The sequence below is a fragment of the Astyanax mexicanus genome, chromosome 1 (genome assembly GCF_023375975.1).
Source record: "Astyanax mexicanus isolate ESR-SI-001 chromosome 1, AstMex3_surface, whole genome shotgun sequence".
NCBI classification, from domain to species: domain Eukaryota; kingdom Metazoa; phylum Chordata; class Actinopteri; order Characiformes; family Acestrorhamphidae; genus Astyanax; species Astyanax mexicanus.
Genome location: NC_064408.1, coordinates 129724804 through 129749976, shown reverse-complemented (window position 1 = coordinate 129749976; position 25173 = coordinate 129724804). Strand labels below are relative to the sequence as shown.

General features: G+C 39.5%; 4 protein-coding genes across 4 annotated transcripts in view; 3 read left to right on the top strand and 1 right to left on the bottom strand.

Moving 5' to 3' along the window:
• LOC111196242 (zinc finger protein 239-like) overlaps positions 1 to 25173 on the bottom strand; it is a 443969-nt gene that overhangs the window by 44398 nt on the left and 374398 nt on the right. The gene's annotated exons all lie outside the window — the stretch shown is intronic.
• LOC125780454 (zinc finger protein 501-like) overlaps positions 1 to 25173 on the top strand; it is an 89298-nt gene that overhangs the window by 51751 nt on the left and 12374 nt on the right. The window contains exon 2 of the mRNA XM_049469173.1: positions 2897 to 5384. Coding sequence (XP_049325130.1) covers positions 2950 to 4020 — 1071 coding nt within the window. The 5' untranslated portion in view covers positions 2897 to 2949 and the 3' untranslated portion in view covers positions 4021 to 5384. The remainder of the gene's footprint in view (positions 1 to 2896; positions 5385 to 25173) is intronic.
• LOC111196241 (zinc finger protein 239-like) overlaps positions 580 to 25173 on the top strand; it is a 61606-nt gene continuing 37012 nt past the window's right edge. Inside the window, exon 1 of the mRNA XM_049469171.1 lies at positions 580 to 911. The gene's annotated coding sequence lies outside the window, so the exon portion shown is untranslated. The remainder of the gene's footprint in view (positions 912 to 25173) is intronic.
• The window catches only part of LOC125802150 (zinc finger protein 850-like), a 28340-nt gene continuing 12374 nt past the window's right edge, over positions 9208 to 25173 (top strand). Inside the window, exons 1-2 of the mRNA XM_049479123.1 lie at positions 9208 to 9403; positions 19120 to 20187. Coding sequence (XP_049335080.1) covers positions 19196 to 20187 — 992 coding nt within the window. The 5' untranslated portion in view covers positions 9208 to 9403; positions 19120 to 19195. The remainder of the gene's footprint in view (positions 9404 to 19119; positions 20188 to 25173) is intronic.

The window sequence follows — 25173 nt, the reverse complement described above, 5'->3', positions numbered from 1 at the left end:
AATAATAGTAATAATAATGATAATAATAATATTGAAACGATTCATACATTCTAATTTCTAATTATTTATTATTATGTATGTTTTGATATTGAAATATTAATTAATTATTATTAACACTATTACACTAATAATAACTTTTTAATAGTGTTTTAATAGTAAAACACGTTTAAAAAATTAAACAACCACAAAAAAAAAAAACCCAGCAAATCTGCGGGGGAGAACTCTGAGCGAAAGGCTTTCGGACCAATTAAATCACGCGATGAGGCTGACCCTAGCTCTGATTGGTTGGTCTTACCGCGCGAGCGACGCGGCTGTTGCTGGGTGAAATTTAGAGAGTTAGCTTTTTAGCTAACTGAATAAAACTCCGTATTCTCATGTCCTGCTTGTGTTTTATGTTCATTAACAGTGTTTACTAACTGATTTACTGAGATCTCAGCAGAATGTGGAGCTGTATTTCACTACTGTGGCGGATATTAGCTAGTTTAAACAGTTTCAGCAGCAAAGCTGAAGAGTTTTCTCTCTCTGAGGGAAAGTTCTGGAACTGGGCTGAGGAGCTGCTTCACGGGTTAAACTGCAGTTTAAAGGTGAGGAGCGGGAAATTTACAGAATTTATCATTTAGATACACTCAGACTAACACACACACATCTACCTGTGTTTCTGGGATAATCTGAGAGATAAAGTTCATACCTAGGTTACCTGAGGAGCTGCTTCACGGGGTAAACTGCAGTTTAAAGGGGAGGAGCTACAATCACAATGCTCTGAGAGAGGCTCCCGGTCTCGCGCTGTACCCTCCTCAGAAACTGGATCTCCACGAGCTTTCAGCTAGTAATTCTGTAGATCTGAACAGTTCCAGTCTTCGCTGTGGATCAGCGGAGTCCGTTCTGAGAAAGAAATGATCATCAGTTAGATGGTAAGTCTTTCTCGTGCTCTCAAATAGTCCAGTTGATGGAATAGCTCGTTGTTTGGACAACCTCAATTCAGCTCGCAGCTCCATTTACAACTTTTCCCTGTGTTTTCAGGTAAAAACAGTTACAATTGCTCTCTCTGACAACATGCAAAACCAGGTCCAGGCAGCTGTTATTTATGATACTTTGCTGTGTATTTTAAGAACAAATACATTCTTTGTTAGCTTGAGACATACTACAAATGGTAGTATACACACCACCACGGCCCATAGATAAAAGTAAGTAAAATAGCTTTTTATTGTTAGTTTATTACTCTGAGAAGTGTGTGGGCAGTCAGCATGGCTCTGTGGTAAACAGAAACGTTTTTTTAGTGGGTATAAATAAATCTAGTTGTTGTTTGTAACACCATTTTGTGCTGGGGATTGCTAGCCACTGTTGTAAATTTGCTTCAACAACTTAATTCATATAACCAAGGCATTAATCCACATTTCATATTTGTTAGAACTTATAATCTGATCACCCAAGCCTCTCGGGGGACTTTTGGCTTTCAAAAGCAGAACATTAACTTCCTTTTTATCGCTTGAGGACGGTGAGGCCAGTAAACCGCAACCTCAAATAAGTTCCTCTCTGCCTAGAGCTGTGGGAAGACAGAGGTCGGCTGGAATGAACATAATACATCTGTAACCTTATATTTACATCTGTAACTTTATATTTACAGCTTTTGCTCCAACCAAATGCATTAATCAATAGAATCCCGCTTTGGCAGTAATAAAATATTATCAGAGGGTACATGAAATTATGTTCTTTTTACAAAAGAACTTCCTCTCCTGTTCTGAGAGACAGGACGCTGATAGCGACAAGATTAGATCCCACCAGTTTCGAAAACAACACTTTAAATGCATAGCAATATTAGATTTGGAAATAGCAGGCGTAAAGCGAGAACTGTCACTCAGTCATGCCTGACAACCACCTAGCAACTAATGTACGTCATAACAGGGTATAAAGGATGGAGTCAGATGAGAGCGAGGTTGGAGAACTTTTGGGCGACGGATAGGTTAGACTAGGCTGCACGCTTGTATTGTTCTCCCCAGAATTCTGAAAAAAATAATAACTTCACTGTTCACTCTGATTCTCCGTGTCGTCTCGATTCCTTTGCATCAACGAACACGCAGGATAACGTAAGACTTAGTCCACAACACTGAGGGGAGCTGTGACTGTGTATAAAGGGTTTGTATTCAGTATGATCTTCAAGGAGAATTCCTGTGTAAAATTAACTTTGGGTGTATTAAAACATGATTAAAAAGTACTTACCTTTGTTGCATAGCCCACCAACGCTGTTCTACAGCTTTCTGAGATCCAGTAATTTTGTACTTTTCGCTCAGCACTCTGTACAACAGTGGTATCAGGAATTTTGCCCCAATAAATCACTTTTTACACCGTTATCCAGGCTCAAAGGAGCTCCACACCTCCTTGGTAGAATTTGGAGAGCCCTGACAATTAAAACGATGCATTAGTAACTAAAAAAGTGCAGAAGTAGTTTATTTAAAATACTGTTTACATCCTGTGCTGGTAGCTTTCAGATCCGTGCACCACCATCACTGTATTGATAATGACAGACATATATATACATAGACTCCATAACTTGCCTCCTGGAACCACCCGCTAGGCTAGAAGGCAGGCTATGTGGAGTCTATGTATATATGGTAAGATGTTTTTCTATATGTAGAAGCATTGGTAGTTCTGAAAGGCTGTGAAGGTTTTTTTTTTTTGTCCTAACATTTTGGATTCTATTACACAAGACACTACCTGGCAATTAAAGTATGTCTTTCAGCATTAGTCCCACTGCTCCAGACGTGTAATTTTTTGTTCACTTTCTACTCCCTACTAGAGACCTGGACACATTCATGATCAAATTGAACTGTCATTTGCATGTAGATTTCCATTCCTACTAAAGTACTAAACTTGAGTTTTGTTTTTTCTTTGCTTCCAGATCTCCTTCTCCTAGTGTCGTCTTTCCAACCTGTTTCAAATTTTGCTACAGAAATGCACTCAACAAGAACAGTTCACAAACTACTAGAAAAGGGGAAGAACATGGAATCCACAAAAATCTCCAATACTCAGCCAATACTCTGTCCTACCCGTTCCAAAAAAATGCAGAAAAGTACCTTCAAGAAAAAAACTCACCACTGCTCAGACTGTGGGAAGAGTTTTAGTTACCAGAATTCCCTCAAACTACACCAGCGCATCCACACTGGAGAGAAACCGTATCACTGCTCAGACTGTGGGAAGAGTTTTAGTTACCAGAATTCCCTCAAACTACACCAGCGCATTCACACTGGAGAGAAACCGTATCACTGCTCAGACTGTGGAAAAAGTTTTAATCAACAGAGTACTCTCCAACAACACCAGCGCATTCACACTGGAGAGAAACAATATCACTGCTCAGACTGTGGAAAGAGTTTTAGTCGTCAGAGTCATCTCCAACAACACCAGCGCATTCACACTGGAGAGAAACAATATCACTGCTCAGACTGTGGGAAGAGTTTTAGTCGGCAGGGTAGTCTCCAACAACACCAGCGCATTCACACTGGCGAGAAACCGTATCACTGCTCAGACTGTGGGAAGAGTTTTAATCAACAAAGTCATCTCCGACGACACCAGCGCATTCACACTGGAGAGAAACTGTATCACTGCTCAGAGTGTGGAAAGAGTTTTAGTCGTCAGAGTCATCTCCAACGACACCAGCACATTCACACTGGAGAGAAACTGTATCACTGCTCAGACTGTGGGAAGAGTTTTAGTTATCAGAGTAATCTCCAACAACACCAGCGCATTCACACTGGAGAGAAACCGTATCGCTGCTCTGACTGTGGGAACAGTTTTAATCAAAAGATACATCTCCAAATACACCAGCGCATTCACACTGGAGAGAAACCGTATCACTGCTCAGACTGTGGGAAGAATTTTCGTCATCAGAGTCATCTCCTACAACACCAACGCATTCACACTGGAAATAAACCATATTATTGCTTTAAATGTGAGAAGAGCTTCATGTATTCAAGAAGTTTGGAGAAACACAATTGCTCTAAGAATAGTTATAAAACTGCTCAGTAAAACATCAATACGAATTTTCAGGAGTAACAAACTCCAAAAAGAGGTATAGCTTACTGGATTTAGAGTAGAAAATTCAGTAAGTGTTGTGTTTCTGAAATGTGCATTAGAACCCAATACTATTGTGATGAACACCATGTCCACATGTGGTAGTTTCACTAAGTGTGAAAGTTCTACACTCTGCACTAATCTGTCCTTAAAGTTGCATTTGTAAAATGATTAAATTGATCAGGAGTGTTCACATTCTAGAATGAGTGAAAAAAACTTTGTTGCATGTAGTGTTTTAATAATGATTAATATTTGTTGATGGCTTGAACCTACAATTTTTAGAACGTAATTATTGATAAATAGCTGACTCAACTTGAGCTGGCTCCTAATTTGAATATATTAAAAATGGAGCTGAATGAATGGGGACAGGCAGTAATGGTGAAATATAAAGCTATATAATTAAATGCAGTCAGTGCTACTGTGGGAACACTTTGACCAGCATCACTTTATCACTTTTGTTTACTTAACATATCTAGCAAAGCAGCTGTATGTGCCCAGCTCTGAACCTATGAAATTTGAACAAGTATAACGGTAACATTTTCTATGAATGTCATCTTTATTAGACGCTATAACCACATTCATAATATATTATAATGCATTCATAAGGCATTATAAACATGGCTATAAACATTTATAAAAATGCATAACCCAATATAGCCATGTTTGTTAAGCATTATGAACTGTGATCATAATACATTATGAGTTGTGCTTATAATATATATATGTTAAAATAGTATATCTCTATCATTAATAATCTAGTCCTACAATGAAAGTCTGGCACTTTACTTAGAGCGCACAAAGACCTGTTATAACACATTATAATTGACTATAATTAATATTATATTCAAGACGAGAAGAATTTACAAGTGGTTAAAATATATTCATAGGATTGTTTAGGGTGTGTTTATAAGTTGGAAGCTTTTTTAGTCATGATAAAGTCTGCAAGCTGGGACTGAGTTTCTTGGTATTGATGTATAACATGTTATAAACACTACAGCTATTAATGCATTATAATCACAGTTCATGATGCATAATAAACATGGCTATAATAAATTATACATTTTATAAATATGTATAGTCATGTTTATAATGCCTTATGAATGCATTATAATGTGTTATGAGTATGTTTATAGAGTCTTATAGAGATGACATTCAAAGAAAGTGTTACCAGTATAACTCTAATTCACTGATGTGTACTGGTATAATTATTGCTATATGTGCTGTTGTATTGGCTTATTGGTTTTATGGTATTTAAATTATGTATGACCTAATGGTAATGAATTTGGTAACACTTTATAATACTGTTTCATAGTTAATAGGTAAATAAGCAGTAACTAAGCAATAGTGCTGCATTAACAATTAAATCTTTTCTATTAACTACCAGGACGTACTACCAGGAATTACTCAGTATCTGGCACTGAACTAATGATTATAGTAGTTCACTATTAGCTCCATATTAATTACTGAGAATTACATATCTCCTGGAGAACTACTGACGAATTATGTCTCCTTTAGAGTAACTATTAATTATTTACTGCCTAAATCAACATTAACTGCTCAGCTGAAAACCCTTACATGCCACCTGGGAACAATGTACTTCCCAGGTATGTACAATTAATCAAATTATTCAATAGTGATATTGAAGGCATATTTGATCGAAGCAAGTGACGCCAATTGTAGTAGTAGTGGTAACCTTAATTACCTTATTATCCTCAGTTTTAAATCTTTTTGATATAATTTCCTCTCATTTAAATAAAACACAGTTCTCAGTTTTCCTAATAGTTTTCCTAATAGCTAGCTGTTATTCTTAGCTGTTATTCACGGAGAGAGACACCCCCAGAGTATTATTTTATTTAAATTTTTGTAATATTTTTTTATACTCTGTTTACTGAAGAAAAAAACAGAATTGTACTGAATAGAAGAAAATTCCTTATTTTTTTAATTGTTTTTTCTAAGAAAAGTAGTATGTTTTATTATATAACAGTTAAATAATTAACAATAAAAGGTGTAATTGGAATATATTTTTAATTAACAGCCAGTATTAATGAAATGTCAAAATTAAAATTTTACAACCACAGTTTAAACATTTGCCAGGCTGGGAAATTTGAAACTTGAAAAAAGAAAGAAAGAACTAAGGAAAGATGTCTAGTGAGGGAAAAAAAAATATTTTTGTATAGTGGTTTCTCCTTTTTTACCCTAAAAAAGATTTATTTTCCTAATATTAAGGCAACTTTTGTTTTGTTACTGTTCCATTGTTTCTAAACAAAAATGTTGATTTTGATAAAAACGTATATTTTTGAACTGTACAATGTTTGGCGAAATTCAATCCTAGGTCTTTTGGATTCTTTGTATTGTAAGGCTATTCCCTGGGGTACCCTAATTGTCTTCGGAGATCTCCGCTTCTCACCTTGGACATTGTGTTGAATGCACCATTATTCAAATTGTTAATGAAATTAAGTCTGACGTCTGGCCAAAGGGCAGTGGACACCTCTTGCTGGAAGACGTCTACTGAAGTGAAGAATCTTTTTAAATAGTGGATCTGAAATGTATCTTGTTCATGTAAAATGTAAATGTGTTCATGTTTGGTATCATTTTAATGGTCTCAGTGTAAGACGTACAATGGTCTCAGTGCAAAAATGTTAATAATAACCTAAATTAAACATTTCTGAACTCTGAAGAGACACTCCCCTTTCTGTTCCTGATGTGTTTTAGATTGCCCTGTAATGATCAAAGACTGTGAAGAACAATGGTCATGATGGTCAAAGGTATTTAAATTTTAAAAGTGCCAAATTCCAATCTCAATGTACATTTGAGGATTATTGTTCTGGTTGGATATTTAAGGAAAGTACAAGGACATATTCTTTGAGTTTGTCTGGTATTATGAGACCTGTAGCCAACATTTGTCTGTAACCAGGATGCATATCTACTCTGTATGTAACCACTATTTCAAATGTATCACACAATATTCTATTTCAACTATGCAATGCAATATTCTTAACTCCTATCTTGTTTGTTTTGGTCTTGTGGATTGTTTAAGAATATTGTTTCATATGTCAATTTAGGTCACAATAAACCGTTAACTGTTAATCTGTAGTAAGTGTTTGTTGAATCTTTTTTTAGTAGGCCTTAGGGCCTAATTGGTCTGTTTCCAGAATTCAATAGTTATATAGTGAGTTTTCACTGGGCGCTATGTCACACACTTAACATAAAATTGAGTGTTATGTTCTGTAACCGCTAGTATAGACTATGTTCTGGACCGCTGAAAATCTCAACACATGCACTGGGCTGTTTTCACATGTTATGTAGTATTTTGAGTGTTGTGTACTTTTAATGCCTATATCTTCCATCACTAAACTTATTAACCAGACCTGTTTTGCTTAGACAGATTCTAATTATTAATAAGTGTGCTACTGATAATTGTTAACTATTTATTTTTACCTAGTTGATATTTATAAAATGGAGTCAGATTAGTTTATTTTAGTAACTCACCTAAGTCTCATCTAAAGTACTGGAAAACGGAATATGCATTAGGAGGACAAGACATAGGCCTGTTGACGCCACGCCTACAGTATATACGAAGCTTAAATATTAAAAAAGTATCTGTATTGATATCGGCAGTACTGGCCCTGTATTTACTCGGTATCGGATTGATACCAAAATTCCCAATATCGCCCACCTCTACTGGGAGCCTCTCGGCAGCTCCACCACCACAGCTTGCTGGCCGCATACGTGTTTGTGCGTGAGACCCCTCACTACGGCTCTGAAATTTTACAGAGCCAGCATTTCCCAGCATGGCAAATGTTTAAAGGTTTTAAATAAATAAAATGTGGTTACAAAGTTTTAATTTTGACATTTCATTCATACCTTTTATTGTTGATTATTTAACTGTTATATAATAAAATGTACTACATTTATTGCACTTAATGTTCACCCCTTATGGCATTTTAATGTTCTTGTTGCTTGTATTCTGGACTTTAAAATCTGTATGCACATTCAATTAAATTTTAAAATAAACACATGAAAATGAACTAATTTATTTCTTATTAAAAGAAATACTGTATTAACTTTAACATTGTAACAAGTCAATAGCAGTTCAATGTTTTTTAAACTTCTGCTTTTGTCTAGAACAAAAACACACGTTTCCAGCTGACCTACAGTACAGTGAACAGTGTGTCCAGCTACACCTGAAAGAAACAAATCGGTTAAAGTTAAAAGACGGTTTAGTTAATATATTTGGTCTCAAATTCACAAGCCACAGTTACTGAAATTATTAAGCTTCAGCCCCAACCTAAACACATACTCCACATGCATCACTGCTATAATCTGTTAAATAACTGAAATTTACTCTCAATATCACAAACTGTGTTTAAATCATTCACAAAAACATGTAGAGCTAAAGAAGGTCTTAAACATTCCTGCGAGTTTCCAACGCAGATAACAACTTCACAGATAGAATGGCTAGCAATTGTTTTAAGGTACGTGCCTGGATATGAGAAAATGTAGAACGTAAGGTTTGTTTGCCCAGCATTTGCGTTTAAGTACAACCAATACTTTTTTTTACAACCTTAATTTACAACATCAACTTACAAACAAAAACAAGGCATCAAAAAGTTGAGTAGCATGTGTAGAAAAAAAAGGATACACATAGAATACACAAAAAAATAAATAAATGAAAAAAAAAATTAAATAAATAAGAAAATAAAAAGTTTATATATAGAGATTTACATCAGATGGAATTTTTAAATAAAAAAACAAAGGTTTTTTACTAAATTAACTAAATTAAAAGTGTGTGTCAGAAGAGTCAGAATATATTGGTAAAGTTGCAGCGCAAAACTGTATTACCCAGCAACACTAGTTTTAGTTCAGTCAAAACTCTGAAATCCACAGATTTTTTACTATTTGCCTAGTATAAAACATGCTGTCAGTGGCTGAAAGAAATATGTTTTTGTTTGTAACGTTACTTCTCAAAGAGTTATGTGTCCTGAGTCAGAATATATTAATAAAGTCCCAGCGCAGAACTGTATTACCCAGCAACACTAGTTTTAGTTCAGTCAAACCTTAAACTCTACATATTATTAAACTAGTTCATAATATTTCATTTCCAGTCTCAAAACGGATTTTTATTACATTTTACGGGGACTTTTATTTTGACAGGAAATCGTTTTGGACTCTGGAATCACAATGCTCTGAGAGAGGCTCCCGGTCTCGCGCCGTACCCTCCTCAGAAACTGGATCTCCACGAGCTTTCAGCTAGTAAATCTGTAGGATTGAACAGTTCCAGTCTTCGCTGTGGATCAGCGGAGTCCGTTCTGAGAAAGAAATGATCATCAGTTAGATGGTAAGTGTTTCTCGTGCTCTCAAATAGTCCGTGTCCAGTTGATGGAATAGCTCGTTGTTTGGACAACATTGGATTTCCAAACTCCACCTCCTCTCTCTCTCTCACTCTCTCTCTCTCTCTCTCTCTCTCTCTCTCTCTCTCTCTCTCTCTCTCTCTCTCTTACTCTCTCAGTCTTTCCCCGAGCTCCAACTTCTCCTTATTGCACTGCTCTCACTCTTTTTCTTCCAGCTCTTTACTCCTCTTTCTGCATCGCTGCATTTCCTCCGCATTAAACTGCACCGTTTTAGAGAAACTATAGCGAGCATAAGACTGCTGCTGTGTTTGTCCTGTTCTCTGAGCTCTAGCAGCTTAAATACTTTATATTATGCTCTTTAACAAAGGCAAACATATGGTATAACATATTAATAAGGTTTATTCATTAATTTTATATTTATATATAAGTTACATGTATATGTAACTGATGGGGGGGGGGGGGTGTTGTGTTTGCAGAAGGAGTATGAGATTAATAATTGTTTATTTCTTGTGTGTGGAGGGTGGTTTAATCCACATTTATTCTTGTTCATTTATTATTAAAGTGTAACATACACTGTTTATTATATTATATACATATACATATATGGGCCATTCCACCCAATGGGTGCCAGCTGCTTGTTGAATCACAAATTTCAACTTTATTTTTTAAACTCTGAACCTATTTTAACTTAAATTTTATAGATTTATTATGAAAAAAATATAAAAGCATGAATGGGATTTTGACTCACACAACAATGCAAAAAAATAAATCTCTAAAGGATTTTAATAATTATATTTCATGGTAAAGTTTTTAGTTAAGAGAGTGGAGACGGGTAACAAATGCTAAGTAGGCTAGTTCTTATTAATGCTTTTAATTACGTTTGCAATTAGTTCAATGTAGGGTTGGGCGGTATGAAGGTGTTTCGGTATACCACGGTATTTAAATATGGTGACGGTATATTAACCACGTGACGTGCCAAACCTGAACTTTGAAAAACGGACGTTTAAGACATTCTGCGCATCCACAATGAAAGAGCAGTGGGAGGGGTAAGCAGTTGGAGCTCCCCTGATTGGTTATGGGGTGGGGATTTTCACTGAGGAGATCATACAGCAAAAACTCAATAAACTCTACAGGTTTCACTAATTTTCACCAAAATTATCGCCACAAATAGCCACATTTGTGTTGAAGTGGGTTACTCACAGGTAAAGTTACAGCTGCTTCTCAAATATACCTCATCAGCTCCTGTTTCTCTACAAAACAGTTTTTTTTAATCTCCCTCGCGCTCATATTCTAATCCCATACAGAATTCTGCAGTTTCCTCAGGGTTTTCTGTCATTATTTCGCGGGTAGCTCGAGCGCTGTAAATATAAGTAATTCCGCGGACCGCGAGGTGCTGCAGTGCGCTGCCGACATCTGACCCCCGCAGAACCCCGGCTCCCCGTCGCGAGCAGAAACGGCACAACACCACCCGCTGTTAAACTGTTGTAGTTGAAAAAGCGCTTATAGATAAATTAACAGACACGAACATTAGGGTATTCAATCTGTAATTTCAATTTGTTTATTTTTTTTCTTTTAATTACCGTTTTTATTAGTTTAAGTTAAGTATAACCTTCACTTTCAGTTTTCGTTATTTCGTTCGTTTTCGTTAACAGTAATACTTTGTTACTTAGCTATATGGTGATTAGCATGCCATAGCTTTATATAAAATAAAAATAGTATTTAAAAAACAGATGACTATTTCCTGGAGCCTGGACTGACCCGAGATTTTTCATTACTTTCCTCGGGCTGGGTCGCGTCCGGGCTGAGAAATAAAAATCAAAGTATCCTGCTATTTAAAAGAATGGAAATTAATAACAATAATAATATAGTTTTGCATTCTAGAGTTTAGATTATCTGCCTGAACCCGAGCCTGAACCCGAGCGTGAATGCGAGCTTATCCGCAGCATTTAATAAAAACAGAAAAATATAGATATGAAATAGGAAAATAACTAACTAAACTTAGCTCAAAATACTAAAAGAAATATAATCTAACGAATTCTAAAATAACAAAAATGAAAGTGTCACAGGTACAAAAATAAAATAATATACATAAAAAAAATAAACCATCCGCGCGTTTAAAGCTCCGCAGCATTTAATAAAAACAGAAAAATATAGATATGAAATAGGAAAATAACCAACTTAACTTAGCTCAAAATGCTAAAGGAAATATAATCTAACGAATTCTAAAATATCAAAACACACAGGTACAAAAATAAAATAATATACATAAAAAATACCCCCCCCCCCTTTTATATAAATATAAAAGTATTAATTTTATATTTATACATAACACATAAATCGACACACACACACACACACACACATACATATATGTGTGGATTTATGTGTGGACTTATGTGTATATATAAATAAAAATTAATACTATTTATTTGATTAATAATATTAATAAAATTAATAATTAATAAAACTATATCATATGTCTGTCTTTGATTAAAAGCATAATATAAAGTACTTAAGCATGAAAGCAGGTGTGAATGTGAAAATCGGGTGTCAATTGGTGGAGTTATGATTATTAGAGGTGTATTTTACATCTTTCTCAATATGGCGGCCTCCAGAAAATTTCAGACACAACTCGACATTTGGCATGAAACCATACGATCTGTCAACAGTGCGAGCCGGTGCATGCTGTTAATTCAGGTTTTCTCCATGTAGTTCAATAATGTGAGGATTATCTTTTAAACAGCGTAAATATAACAAACAGATAAATAACTTCAGATCAGCTCAGAGCTTCACTAACTTTAATTCAGAGCTCAGTTCAGTGTGTTTATGGAGTTTTATGTGTGTTTATTCCCACTGTTCTGTATATTCTAGAGATTTCTCTGTTTAAATGCACCTGATAGTTGAGCTTATAGGACTAGTTAGTACAATCCCTTAACTAATCAGCACTTGGTGAGGGGTTAGGGCTAGAGGGTAAACGCTTCACAGGGGTCTTCAGGTGGGCACCCTCCTTCTTTGGTGTTTCGTTGAAAGGCCCACGACACCTCCAGAGGGCTCAACGGCAACATCTGGCGTCCCAGATTTGCCCCCCTCTGCTTTTACCCCCATGGTCATCTTGCAGCCCAGTTGCAGTCCTTCCTTTTCATCCATATCCAGTTACTGCTCCGTTCCGCCGCTCCTGATATTGCTTTGGCAGCTTGCTGGAAGGCTTGTCCTCTCACTCCCATTACCTTAAGCAACTTGGTTGTAGATGTGGCAACAAACCCTCTACAGCCAACCTCAATAGGAAGCACCTGGGCACGCCATCCACGTTGTTCGGCGTCTGCTTTTAAGTCAGAGTACTTCAGTCGTTTCCGCTCATATGCTTCACCAACTGCCCCTTCCCAGGGTACAGTTAGCTCCACAATGAAAACAGACTTCTGTGCAGTTGACCATAAGACCAGATCTGGCCTGAGACTAGTTGTGACAATCTCAGGTGGGAAGACAAGTCTCTGGTCCAAGTCAACCTGCATTCTCCAGTCCCGGGCACTGTCTAGGAGGGTTGGTTCCATTTTCGCTGCAGGTTTTACTGGGAGTTGTCCTGCTTTTACAAATGGTGTGGAGGATATGCGTCCAGGCACTGACGGAGGGAGGGCGTTAGTGCTGGTTCTCCTTCCTTCCAGAAAGATGGCCAGTTGTCTTAATACCTGGTTGTGTCTCCAGGTATAGCGGCCCTGAGCTAAGCTGGTTTTACAGCCAGTGAGGATGTGCTTCAGAGTTGCAGGGGTTTGACAGAGCACACAAGAGGGATCTTCACCAAACCATTGTCTGAGGTTTGTAGGTGTGGGAAGAACGTCATAGGTGGCCCTGACGATAAAGCTGATTTGGCTCCCTTCCATTTCCCAGAGATCCCTCCAGCTGATCTTTCTTTGACCCAGTCCTTCCCAGCTAGTCCACTGGCCCTGTTTGGCCTGTGAAACTGCCTTTGTGCGTCTGTTTGCCTCCTCTTGGTGCCGCACCTCTGCTACGACCAGCTTTCTTTTCTCGGTTGGTGTTGCTTTGTGCCAAGTGGGTCGGCTTGTCCCAAGCCCAATCCCACCTCTTCCATGCTGTACCTGGCCTACAATGTCTCCATGCCTGAGAGCGGATTTTGCTTGTTCTATGGCCTCAGATGGAGTCCATTTTTTCCCAGTTGCCAGTCTGGGAGCAGCCAATTGAATCCGTTCATCTTGGGAGTCAGTCAGGGTCATGTTTAGCCTCACTTTGGTGCATTTAAACTCCTCTGTGAGGCTAGAGATGGGCAAATCCAGGGCACCATGTCCAAATAAGTTGATGTTGCTGAGGCAGCGTGGGAGGCCAAGCCACTTCTTGATATATGAACTGACTGTCCTCTCAAGCTTCTCAACTTTGGTCATGGGGACCTCATATACCGTCAGGGGCCACATCAGGCGGGGCAGTAATCCAAACTGCAGGCACCACAATTTTAATCTCCCAGGAAGCAAGGTTTTGTCTATGCTGGCCAGGCCTTTGATGGTTTCTTTCCTCAGCTGGTCAGCCTGGTCAGAGTCCTTGAGGCTGGCGTTATACCAGCGCCCAAGGCTCTTCACAGGCAGTTCTGATACCAGCGGAATGGGTGTTTCCTTGATGTGAAACCTCTGGTCAACCAGTTTTCCCTTGCTTATGGATAAACTCCGGGATTTACTGGGTTTAAACCTCATCCGTGCCCAGTCAATGTTGTCCTGAAGTTTTCCCAGTAATTGTTTTGTACATGCGACGGTTGAGGTCAACGTGGTCAAATCATCCATGTATGCACGAATGGGGGGTAGGCGATGTCCAGATTGCAGACGTTCTCCTCCCACCACCCACTTGGAGGCTCGAATGATTACCTCCATCGCCATGGTGAAAGCAAGTGGGGAGATGGTACATCCAGCCATTATTCCCACTTCCAAGGATTGCCACGATGTTGTGTATTCTGTTGTTTGAATACAGAATTGCAGATCTTGGAAGTAGTTCCTCACCATGTTTGTGATGGTATTTGGGATGTGGAAGAAGTCAAAGGCTGCCCAGATAAGAGAATGGGGGATAGATCCAAAGGCGTTGGCAAGGTCTAAGAACAGGACGTGCAGGTCTCTTCCTTCCTTTCTGGCTGATTGTATCTGGTGCCATATCATGCTTATGTGTTCTAAGCATCCTGAGAACCCAGGTATACCGGCTTTCTGCACAGATGTGTCTATCATGTTGTTTTCCTTCAGGTACTTCGTCAGTCTTTTAACGACAATGCTAAAGAAGACTTTCCCTTCCACATTTAGGAGGTTAATCTGCCGGAACTGACCGATGTTTGAGGCATCCTTCTCCTTGGGAATTAGCACTCCTCCTGCTCTTCGCCATGCCTTTGGGATGGTCTGCTTTGTCCACATCACCTTCATTTGTTTCCACAGCAACCGCAAGACATTCGGAGAGTTTTTATACAGCCGGTATGGAACTCCATTTGGCCCTGGAGCTGAAGCTGCCCTTGCTTTCTTCACTGCTTCCACAACCTCACCCCATCTAGGGGGACTGTCGTCGAGTTGGTATCTCGGTTGAGGCATGGGTGGCATGTCTGATGGTATTTCACGCTGTTCCAACCTTTGGTTGTCTGTGTAAGCTGTTTTCAGGTGATCTTCTAGTTCTTGCTTGTGCACCATCAGTGACCCACTCTTCTCTTTTGTGAAAAGCCCTTTCACAAATCTGAAGGGATCACTGTAAAAAGCTGTTCTCGCCTTTTCCTTCCTTCTGCGTCGAGTTCTAAGATTCTCAGCTCTCCGCAGTTTTCCCAGGCGCTCCTTCAGGTCTGCTTGCAGGAAATCGATGCCCACTCTCTCTTCTGGTGATTCTTTCTTCCAGCGCTTCCTCAGCTCCCTTCTTTCTCTCACTAGGAGCTGGATCTCTTTTTGCCTTCTGGACATCGGAGGGGTTATTGATCTCCTATCCTTCTTTCCTGTCTCTTTTGTTCCATATCTTTCGGCTCCGTAGCAGTATATTAGATCGCCCATTTTCTCTAGTTGCTTCTCCACTATTCCACTGGTTCCTTCAAGAATCTTGATTAGGTCTGCATCAATTGTTTCCCACTCTTTTTTGCTGTTGGACTTCGGCCACTTAACCTGGGGTCTGTGGCCTTGAATGTTCTTCTCCAATGCTGGTTGCACGTGGCTTGGTTCAAAGTTCTTTGATGTTGTGCTTGCGGCATATTCAGCCACTGGGATATTGATGCTCATTGGACTATGGGTTGAATCCTGCCGCTGAGCTTCACTCGCCTGACTTGACCTGTCTCTCAAAAGATATTGGTCAATGCGAGGTCCCGGCCTCACATTTTCCAAGCACTTCATCCGCCCTTGATGTATTCTTAGGCCTCTGATGGATGTTACCTTGGACCAGCCACAGCTACATACTTGGAGATTTAGTCCTTCTGCTGATGGTACTTGTGAGCTGATTTTTTGGTTCGTCGTCTTGTTCATTCCATGGTCAGTTACCGAAATTCCATCCGAAGAGTCTTCTTCCGCCCCCGCTCTCGCAGACTCAGGGGGTATTTTCCTTTTTGGATTTTCCGTAGCAATGAAGGGTGGCCTTTGTACACTTAACAAGTGACGGAGCCTGCTATCATGGATAGCTAGTCCATGACAGCCCCGTGGAGTCTTTCCTTCCTGTCAGCTGTCTTTCCAAGCCGTCACATGGTCTTTCCCTTGTTGTCAGCTGCACTTTCACAGCAGTCACTGGATTTCTCCAGCTTTTCAGTTGAGCTTATAGGACTAGTTAGTACAATCCCTTAACTAATCAGCACTTGGTGAGGGGTTAGGGCTAGAGGGTAAACGCTTCACAGGGGTCTTCAGGTGGGCACCCTCCTTCTTTGGTGTTTCGTTGAAAGGCCCACGACACCTCCAGAGGGCTCAACGGCAACATCTGGCGTCCCAGATTTGCCCCCCTCTGCTTTTACCCCCATGGTCATCTTGCAGCCCAGTTGCAGTCCTTCCTTTTCATCCATATCCAGTTACTGCTCCGTTCCGCCGCTCCTGATATTGCTTTGGCAGCTTGCTGGAAGGCTTGTCCTCTCACTCCCATTACCTTAAGCAACTTGGTTGTAGATGTGGCAACAAACCCTCTACAGCCAACCTCAATAGGAAGCACCTGGGCACGCCATCCACGTTGTTCGGCGTCTGCTTTTAAGTCAGAGTACTTCAGTCGTTTCCGCTCATATGCTTCACCAACTGCCCCTTCCCAGGGTACAGTTAGCTCCACAATGAAAACAGACTTCTGTGCAGTTGACCATAAGACCAGATCTGGCCTGAGACTAGTTGTGACAATCTCAGGTGGGAAGACAAGTCTCTGGTCCAAGTCAACCTGCATTCTCCAGTCCCGGGCACTGTCTAGGAGGGTTGGTTCCATTTTCGCTGCAGGTTTTACTGGGAGTTGTCCTGCTTTTACAAATGGTGTGGAGGATATGCGTCCAGGCACTGACGGAGGGAGGGCGTTAGTGCTGGTTCTCCTTCCTTCCAGAAAGATGGCCAGTTGTCTTAATACCTGGTTGTGTCTCCAGGTATAGCGGCCCTGAGCTAAGCTGGTTTTACAGCCAGTGAGGATGTGCTTCAGAGTTGCAGGGGTTTGACAGAGCACACAAGAGGGATCTTCACCAAACCATTGTCTGAGGTTTGTAGGTGTGGGAAGAACGTCATAGGTGGCCCTGACGATAAAGCTGATTTGGCTCCCTTCCATTTCCCAGAGATCCCTCCAGCTGATCTTTCTTTGACCCAGTCCTTCCCAGCTAGTCCACTGGCCCTGTTTGGCCTGTGAAACTGCCTTTGTGCGTCTGTTTGCCTCCTCTTGGTGCCGCACCTCTGCTACGACCAGCTTTCTTTTCTCGGTTGGTGTTGCTTTGTGCCAAGTGGGTCGGCTTGTCCCAAGCCCAATCCCACCTCTTCCATGCTGTACCTGGCCTACAATGTCTCCATGCCTGAGAGCGGATTTTGCTTGTTCTATGGCCTCAGATGGAGTCCATTTTTTCCCAGTTGCCAGTCTGGGAGCAGCCAATTGAATCCGTTCATCTTGGGAGTCAGTCAGGGTCATGTTTAGCCTCACTTTGGTGCGTTTAAACTCCTCTGTGAGGCTAGAGATGGGCAAATCCAGGGCACCATGTCCAAATAAGTTGATGTTGCTGAGGCAGCGTGGGAGGCCAAGCCACTTCTTGATATATGAACTGACTGTCCTCTCAAGCTTCTCAACTTTGGTCATGGGGACCTCATATACCGTCAGGGGCCACATCAGGCGGGGCAGTAATCCAAACTGCAGGCACCACAATTTTAATCTCCCAGGAAGCAAGGTTTTGTCTATGCTGGCCAGGCCTTTGATGGTTTCTTTCCTCAGCTGGTCAGCCTGGTCAGAGTCCTTGAGGCTGGCGTTATACCAGCGCCCAAGGCTCTTCACAGGCAGTTCTGATACCAGCGGAATGGGTGTTTCCTTGATGTGAAACCTCTGGTCAACCAGTTTTCCCTTGCTTATGGATAAACTCCGGGATTTACTGGGTTTAAACCTCATCCGTGCCCAGTCAATGTTGTCCTGAAGTTTTCCCAGTAATTGTTTTGTACATGCGACGGTTGAGGTCAACGTGGTCAAATCATCCATGTATGCACGAATGGGGGGTAGGCGATGTCCAGATTGCAGACGTTCTCCTCCCACCACCCACTTGGAGGCTCGAATGATTACCTCCATCGCCATGGTGAAAGCAAGTGGGGAGATGGTACATCCAGCCATTATTCCCACTTCCAAGGATTGCCACGATGTTGTGTATTCTGTTGTTTGAATACAGAATTGCAGATCTTGGAAGTAGTTCCTCACCATGTTTGTGATGGTATTTGGGATGTGGAAGAAGTCAAAGGCTGCCCAGATAAGAGAATGGGGGATAGATCCAAAGGCGTTGTCAAGGTCTAAGAACAGGACGTGCAGGTCTCTTCCTTCCTTTCTGGCTGATTGTATCTGGTGCCATATCATAAAGTAAGTGGTGGTATTATGTGTCTAATACACTGCTGATTATACATAATGGTTGATCTATGGTCGATAGGGAGCTAAGAGATTTGAACATTTAAACCTAATAAAGGATTGTTTATTAGCTGATTAGTTGGATCCGCTGGAAAACACAATTTTAGGGCAGTGATCTCATCACAGTTTACATGGTTAGCTCCGTTGTCTTTCCTTTAGAAAAATCGCTGTATATCCAGATTTACAGGTTTTAATGTCAGCTGCTCTGACCAAAACCAGCAAGCTGATTGGCTGTTTCTCCTGAAAGGCGGGACTTTCTCATTGAACCGACACCAACATTGGTTAAGAGACACTCAGCGGTCTGTGGTCCATCTCCTCAATAATAAGGTTTTTCACAGGGTTCGCTTTTCTTCTCTACAGGGATTTTACTCGGAGTTGTTGGAGAAGAGTCAGTTCCTCCAGTTCCAGTTTGCTGCTGGTCATGGAGATTTCCAGAGCATAGTCATGCTCAGCTATCAGCTGAGTTCCTTTCCAGATTTTCTGCTCCATTTACAACTTTTCACTGTGTGAAAACCGTTTATCTGGGGGGATATTTGTGAGAAATACAAATGGTCATTTGCATGTAGATTTCCCGATTTTCTGTTTGCCAGCTAAGAGAGTTTCATTTCACACTAAAAACTAGTACTAAGCTTGTGTTTTGTTTTTTCTTTACTTCTTCCAGAAATGACTGCCATCCTGTTCCAGATCTTCTTCTCCTAGTGTCGTCTTTGCAACCTGTTTCTAATTTAGCTTCAGAAATGCACTCAACAGGAACAGTTCACATAGAGGTTAAACTACTAGAAGAGGAGAGGAACATGGAATCCGCAAAAATCTCCAATACTCAGCCAATACCCTCTCCTACCCCTCCCGAACAAATGCAGAAAAGTACATGCCCAAAGAAATTCTACCACTGCTTCGACTGTGGAAAGAGTTTTACTCATCAGGGTACATTCCAACGACACCTGCGCATTCACACTGGAGAGAAACCTTATCGCTGCTCAGACTGCGGGAAGAGTTTTAATCATCAGGGTACACTCCAACTACACCAGCGCATTCACACTGGAGAGAAACCGTATCACTGCTCAGACTGTGGGACGAGTTTTAAGCAAAATATTCATCTCCAACGACATCAGCGCATTCACACTGGAGAGAAACCGTATCACTGCTCAGACTGTGGGAAGAGTTTTAAGCAAAATATTCATCTCCAACGACATCAGCGCATTCACACTGGAGAGAAACCGTATTACTGCTCAGACTGCGGGAAGAGTTTTAGTCATCAGAGTAATCTCCAACAACACCGGCGCATTCACACTGGAGAGAAACCGTATCACTGCTTAGACTGTGGGAAGAGTTTTAGTCATCAGAGTACTCTCCTCAAACACCAGCGCATTCACACTGGAGAGAAACCGTATCACTGCTCAGACTGTGGGAAGAGTTTTAGTCAACAGAATAATCTCAAAACACACCAGCGCATTCACACTGGAGAGAAACCGTATTTCTGCTCAGACTGTAGGAAGAGTTTTAGTCGTCAGAGTACTCTCATAACACACCAGCGCCTTCACACTGGAGAGAAACCGTATCACTGCTCAGACTGTGGAAAGAGTTTTACTCAACAGCGTAATCTCCAACTACACCAGCGCATTCACACAGGAAAGAAACCGTATCACTGCTCAGACTGTGGGAAGAGTTTTACTCAACAGCGTACTCTCCAACGACACCAGCGCATTCACACTGGACAGAAACCGTATCACTGATCGAGCTCTGTAAGAATAAGTAATTCCGCGGACCACAAGGCGCTCTGCACGCTGCAGCACGTTGCCGAAATTTGACCCCCGCAGAATCCGGTTCCCCTGCAGAAAAGGCACAACACCACCCCCTGTTAAACTGCTGTAGTGGAAACAGCGCTTATAAATAAATTAAGAAACACAAAAATTAGGGTGTTCAATCTGTAATTTCAGTTCAATTAAGTTTTTCTTTTTAATTACTGTTTTTATTAGTTTCAGTTAAGGATAACTTTCACTTTCAGTTTTCGTCATTTCGTTCGTTTTGGTTAAGAATAATACTTGCTTACTTAGCTATATGGTGATTTTCATGCCAACTTTATATAAAATAAAAATAGTATTTAAAAAACAGATGACTACATCACAAACTATTTCCTGGAGCCCGAGACCCGGCCCGAGGAAAGTGATGGGAAATCTCGGGTCGGGTCCGGGCAGAGAATTAAAAGTCCTAAAAGTGTCCTGCTATTAAAAAGAATGGAAAATTAATTACAATAATAATATAGTTCTGCATACTAGAGTTTAGATTGTCTGCCCGAACCCGAGCCTGAACGGAAGCCTAAATGATGCGATGGCCGAATTTGGGCCGGCAAGAATTCTCACCACTTTCCTGGCACGCTGTCGCGTTCGGCCGAAGAAAATGGTCTGTGACGTGACGTAGAACTATGTTTAATGCATAGACTGTGTATAGCTGGACAGAGTATCGTCTCTCAAAAGTGAAGCCACCACAGGTCGGGCGCCCCCTGCTGTTCGGCTGCAGAAAGCTGTGTAACTCCACCGATCTCCATAGGTTTCAATGGCAAAACAGACAAATTTAAATCACATTTTTTTCCAATATACTGTAATTCTACCTCCATTATTTAAATGCGGCAGCTAGTGTAACCTCTGCTTATATTGTTAAATTTTAATACCCCCACAGAATTCGTTTTTTGAAACGTTATTCAGCTCTATTCAAAAAGGTGTGGTTATTGTAAAAGGGCTGGTTATGGGCGGGACCAATAACAGAACGTCAGCCCTGCTCTGCAGTCTTTGTGTGGCGGAGTTATTTAAATGAGTAGGCTGTCTCTCCACAGTCTTTCTCCCTCCTCTGGTCTCTACTGCGCTCTAGAGACTCGGGTTTCAGGATCGCCAACATGGAGGAAGATATTGGCTTCATTTTCGTTAAATGAATGGGAACGGCGACACGGCGTCCATCTTTTTTTACAGTCTCTGGTTCAATGTAACAAATCACACTGTGATTTTTGTGCTGATCTAAAAGTTACGGCTCATCCGCACATTTAAAGCTCCGCAGGTGGATTTAGTGGGTGCTTCTTCTACTGCCTAAGGGCTGCATGAACTTGTACTAATCTCAAAGCAGTAGCTTAACAGCTTTACCAGTGCTATGAATCGCAACACCTATAGAACAGAGGAAGCAGAGGCAACGTGAGGGTTCTAGTGAAATAATTCAAATGTAAAAATACCCACCACATAAAAATCACATTACCATAAAACTAAATGCTTCATTACTAAATGCAGTCAGTGCTACTGTGGGAACACTTTGACTAGCATCACTTTATCACTTTTGTTTACTTTGATTTTAGTGTAACATTATTTTACATATCTAGCAAAGCAGCTTTGTGTGCCCAGCTCTGAACTTATGAAATTTGAACAAGAATTACTCTAAATCACTGATGTGTACTGGTATAATTATTGCTATATGTGCTGAGTGGTGTGTGCATTTGCTGTGTTCTGTATCTGTTGTATTGGCTTATTGGTTTTATGGTTTTGAAATTATGTATGACCTAATGGTAATGAATTTGGTAACACTTTCTAATACTGTTTCATAGTTAATAGGTAAGTAAACAGGAACTAAGCAATAGTGCTTCATTAACACCTAAATATTTTCTAAAAGGAATCACTGAGTAATTACTATGAACTGAACTAATGATTATAGTAGTTCACTATTAGCTCCACATTATTTACTGAGACTTACATATCTCCTGGAGAACTACTGACTAATTATGTCTCCTTCATAGTATTAACTAAGTAACTATTAATTAATTACTGCTTAAATCAACATTAACTGCTCAGCTGAAAACCCTTACATGCCACCTGGGAACTATGTACTTCCCAGGTATGTACAATTAATCAAATTATTCAATGGTGATATTGAAGGCATATTTGATCGAAGCAAGTGACACCAACTGTAGTAGTAGTGGTAACCTTAATTACCTTATTATCCTCAGTTTCTTCCAAATAGTAGCAACACAAAGTAAAATTCTACAGTGTGCAGTAGTCTGCTTAACTTCTATTTTTGGAAGAAAAAACATTTTCATGCAGCATTAATACATAGGGGACGTTGAGACATAAAACTGGAAGAATGACTAAGTGTGATAATATTTTTTTATGATCACTGCTTTAATATTAATAGTGTGCACTATTAGGGTAATTACGGTAATTTCACATCAGATGCAGCTCTCCTCAGTGTATGTTCTCTACTGTTGCTTCTGCATGAGACTGCCTCTTTCTTCTTTCTGTATTTGACTGAAAATAAACTATTAATCACAATATTGAGATTGTTTCCAGTTTATTTTAACCCCTGGTTGGAGGAGGATTCTTTGTGTGTTGTTAACAGCTTAAAGATATGCGTTAGCTAGGTTATATTTGCATTATTAAGCTAGCTAAGTTGTGTAGCGTTAGCTAGCTACATTAAATGTGTTAAATGTGGTTAAATGTGTGTGTTAGTTAGCTAGGTTAAATGTGTGTTAGTTAGCTAGGTTAAATGTGTGTCGGTTAGCTAGGTTAAATGTGTGTTAGTTAGCTTGGTTAAATGTGTGTTAGTTAGCTAGGTTAAATGTGTGTTAGTTAGCTTGGTTAAATGTGTGTTAGTTAGCTTGGTTAAATGTGTGTTAGTTAGCTAGGTTAAATGTGTGTTAGTTAGCTTGGTTAAATGTGTGTTAGTTAGCTTGGTTAAATGTGTGTTAGTTAGCTAGGTTAAATGTGTGTTAGTTAGCTTGGTTAAATGTGTGTTAGTTAGCTTGGTTAAATGTGTGTTAGTTAGCTTGGTTAAATGTGTGTTAGTTAGCTAGGTTAAATGTGTGTTAGTTAGCTAGGTTAAATGTGTGTCGGTTAGCTTGGTTAAATGTGTGTGTGTTAGTTAGCTAGGTTAAATGTGTGTTAGTTAGCTAGGTTAAATGTGTGTTAGTTGGCTAGGTTAAATGAGTGTGTGTTAGTTAGCTAGGTTAAATGAGTGTGTGTTAGTTAGCTAGGTTAAATGTGTGTTAGTTAGCTTGGTTAAATGTGTGTTAGTTAGCTAGGTTAAATGTGTGTTAGTTAGCTTGGTTAAATGTGTGTTAGTTAGCTTGGTTAAATGTGTGTTAGTTAGCTTGGTTAAATGTGTGTTAGTTAGCTTGGTTAAATGTGTGTTAGTTAGCTTGGTTAAATGTGTGTTAGTTAGCTAGGTTAAATGTGTGTTAGTTAGCTAGGTTAAATGTGTGTTAGTTAATTGGTTAAATGTGTGTTAGTTAGCTAGGTTAAATGTATGTTAGTTAGCTTGGTTAAATGTGTGTTAGTTAGCTTGGTTAAATGTGTGTTAGTTAGCTTGGTTAAATGTGTGTTAGTTAGCTGGGTTAAATGTGTGTTAGTTAGCTTGGTTAAATGTGTGTTAGTTAGCTTGGTTAAATGAGTGTTAGTTAGCTTGGTTAAATGTGTGTTAGTTAGCTTGGTTAAATGTGTGTTAGTTAGCTGGGTTAAATGTGTGTTAGTTAGCTTGGTTAAATGTGTGTTAGTTAATTGGTTAAATGTGTGTTAGTTAGCTAGGTTAAATGTATGTTAGTTAGCTTGGTTAAATGTGTGTTAGTTAGCTTGGTTAAATGTGTGTTAGTTAGCTAGGTTAAATGTGTGTTAGTTAGCTTGGTTAAATGTGTGTTAGTTAGCTTGGTTAAATGTGTGTTAGTTAGCTAGGTTAAATGTGTGTTAGTTAGCTAGGTTAAATGTGTGTTAGTTAGCTAGGTTAAATGTGTGTTAGTTAGCTTGGTTAAATGTGTGTTAGTTAGCTTGGTTAAATGTGTGTTAGTTAGCTAGGTTAAATGTGTGTTAGTTAGCTAGGTTAAATGTGTGTTAGTTAGCTTGGTTAAATGTGTGTACAGTGCAGTGAACAGAGTGGATAAATTAAAAAAAATAAAAGAAAATAAAAGAAAATGTTTGTTTAGAGATTTACAGATTTAGATCTATTTTTTTTTTATCAAAAAACAAAGTTTTTGAGCGTTTGCGGGGAAAGCCACGCCCAGCAAGCTGTGGGGGTGGAGCTGTGCTGAGAGAAAGCTCCGTGAAATGAGCAACAGTTGCTGGAAAGTCGTGTGACTTTCCCGTCAAAATAAAAGTCCGCTTCTAAAATATTAAATTTAAAAAGAAATAATTCGTTTTTGAAGTGATTTTACCGAGGAGAAGATGTAAGGTGAGACAGGTAAGAAGTGGATTTTCACTCTGTCACACAGGTTTGTTTTAAATAACGTCGATTGGCTTGCTAATTTATAAGAAATCTCCATATTTTACTGTATTAATACACAGAATAAAATATGTTAGCAAATGAAAGTATCTATGTCCATTCTGTTTAATAAAACACTTAAAAATAAAACAATGATTTTTATTATGATTATTATTAATATTATTACTATACAATGCAATAAAGGCATGAATGTGACAGTAAGAATAAGAAGTCACATCACACTTTGAGCAATTTGACATTGTTTAAAAAAAAATACACAACTTAACCAACATTGTATACTCAAAGAATGGAAAAAAACTGTAGTACATCCTGTTAATTAATTATGATCTGAGCCAATAGTGTAAGGAATTTTAATGATAAATAATGTTTTAACATTTGTCATTTAATAGCTAGTTGAGGCATTAAAAAAAAAAAAAAATTACAATGTTTGTAACTGTTATAAGAATGGTTAATTGATGGACATTTATTGTAA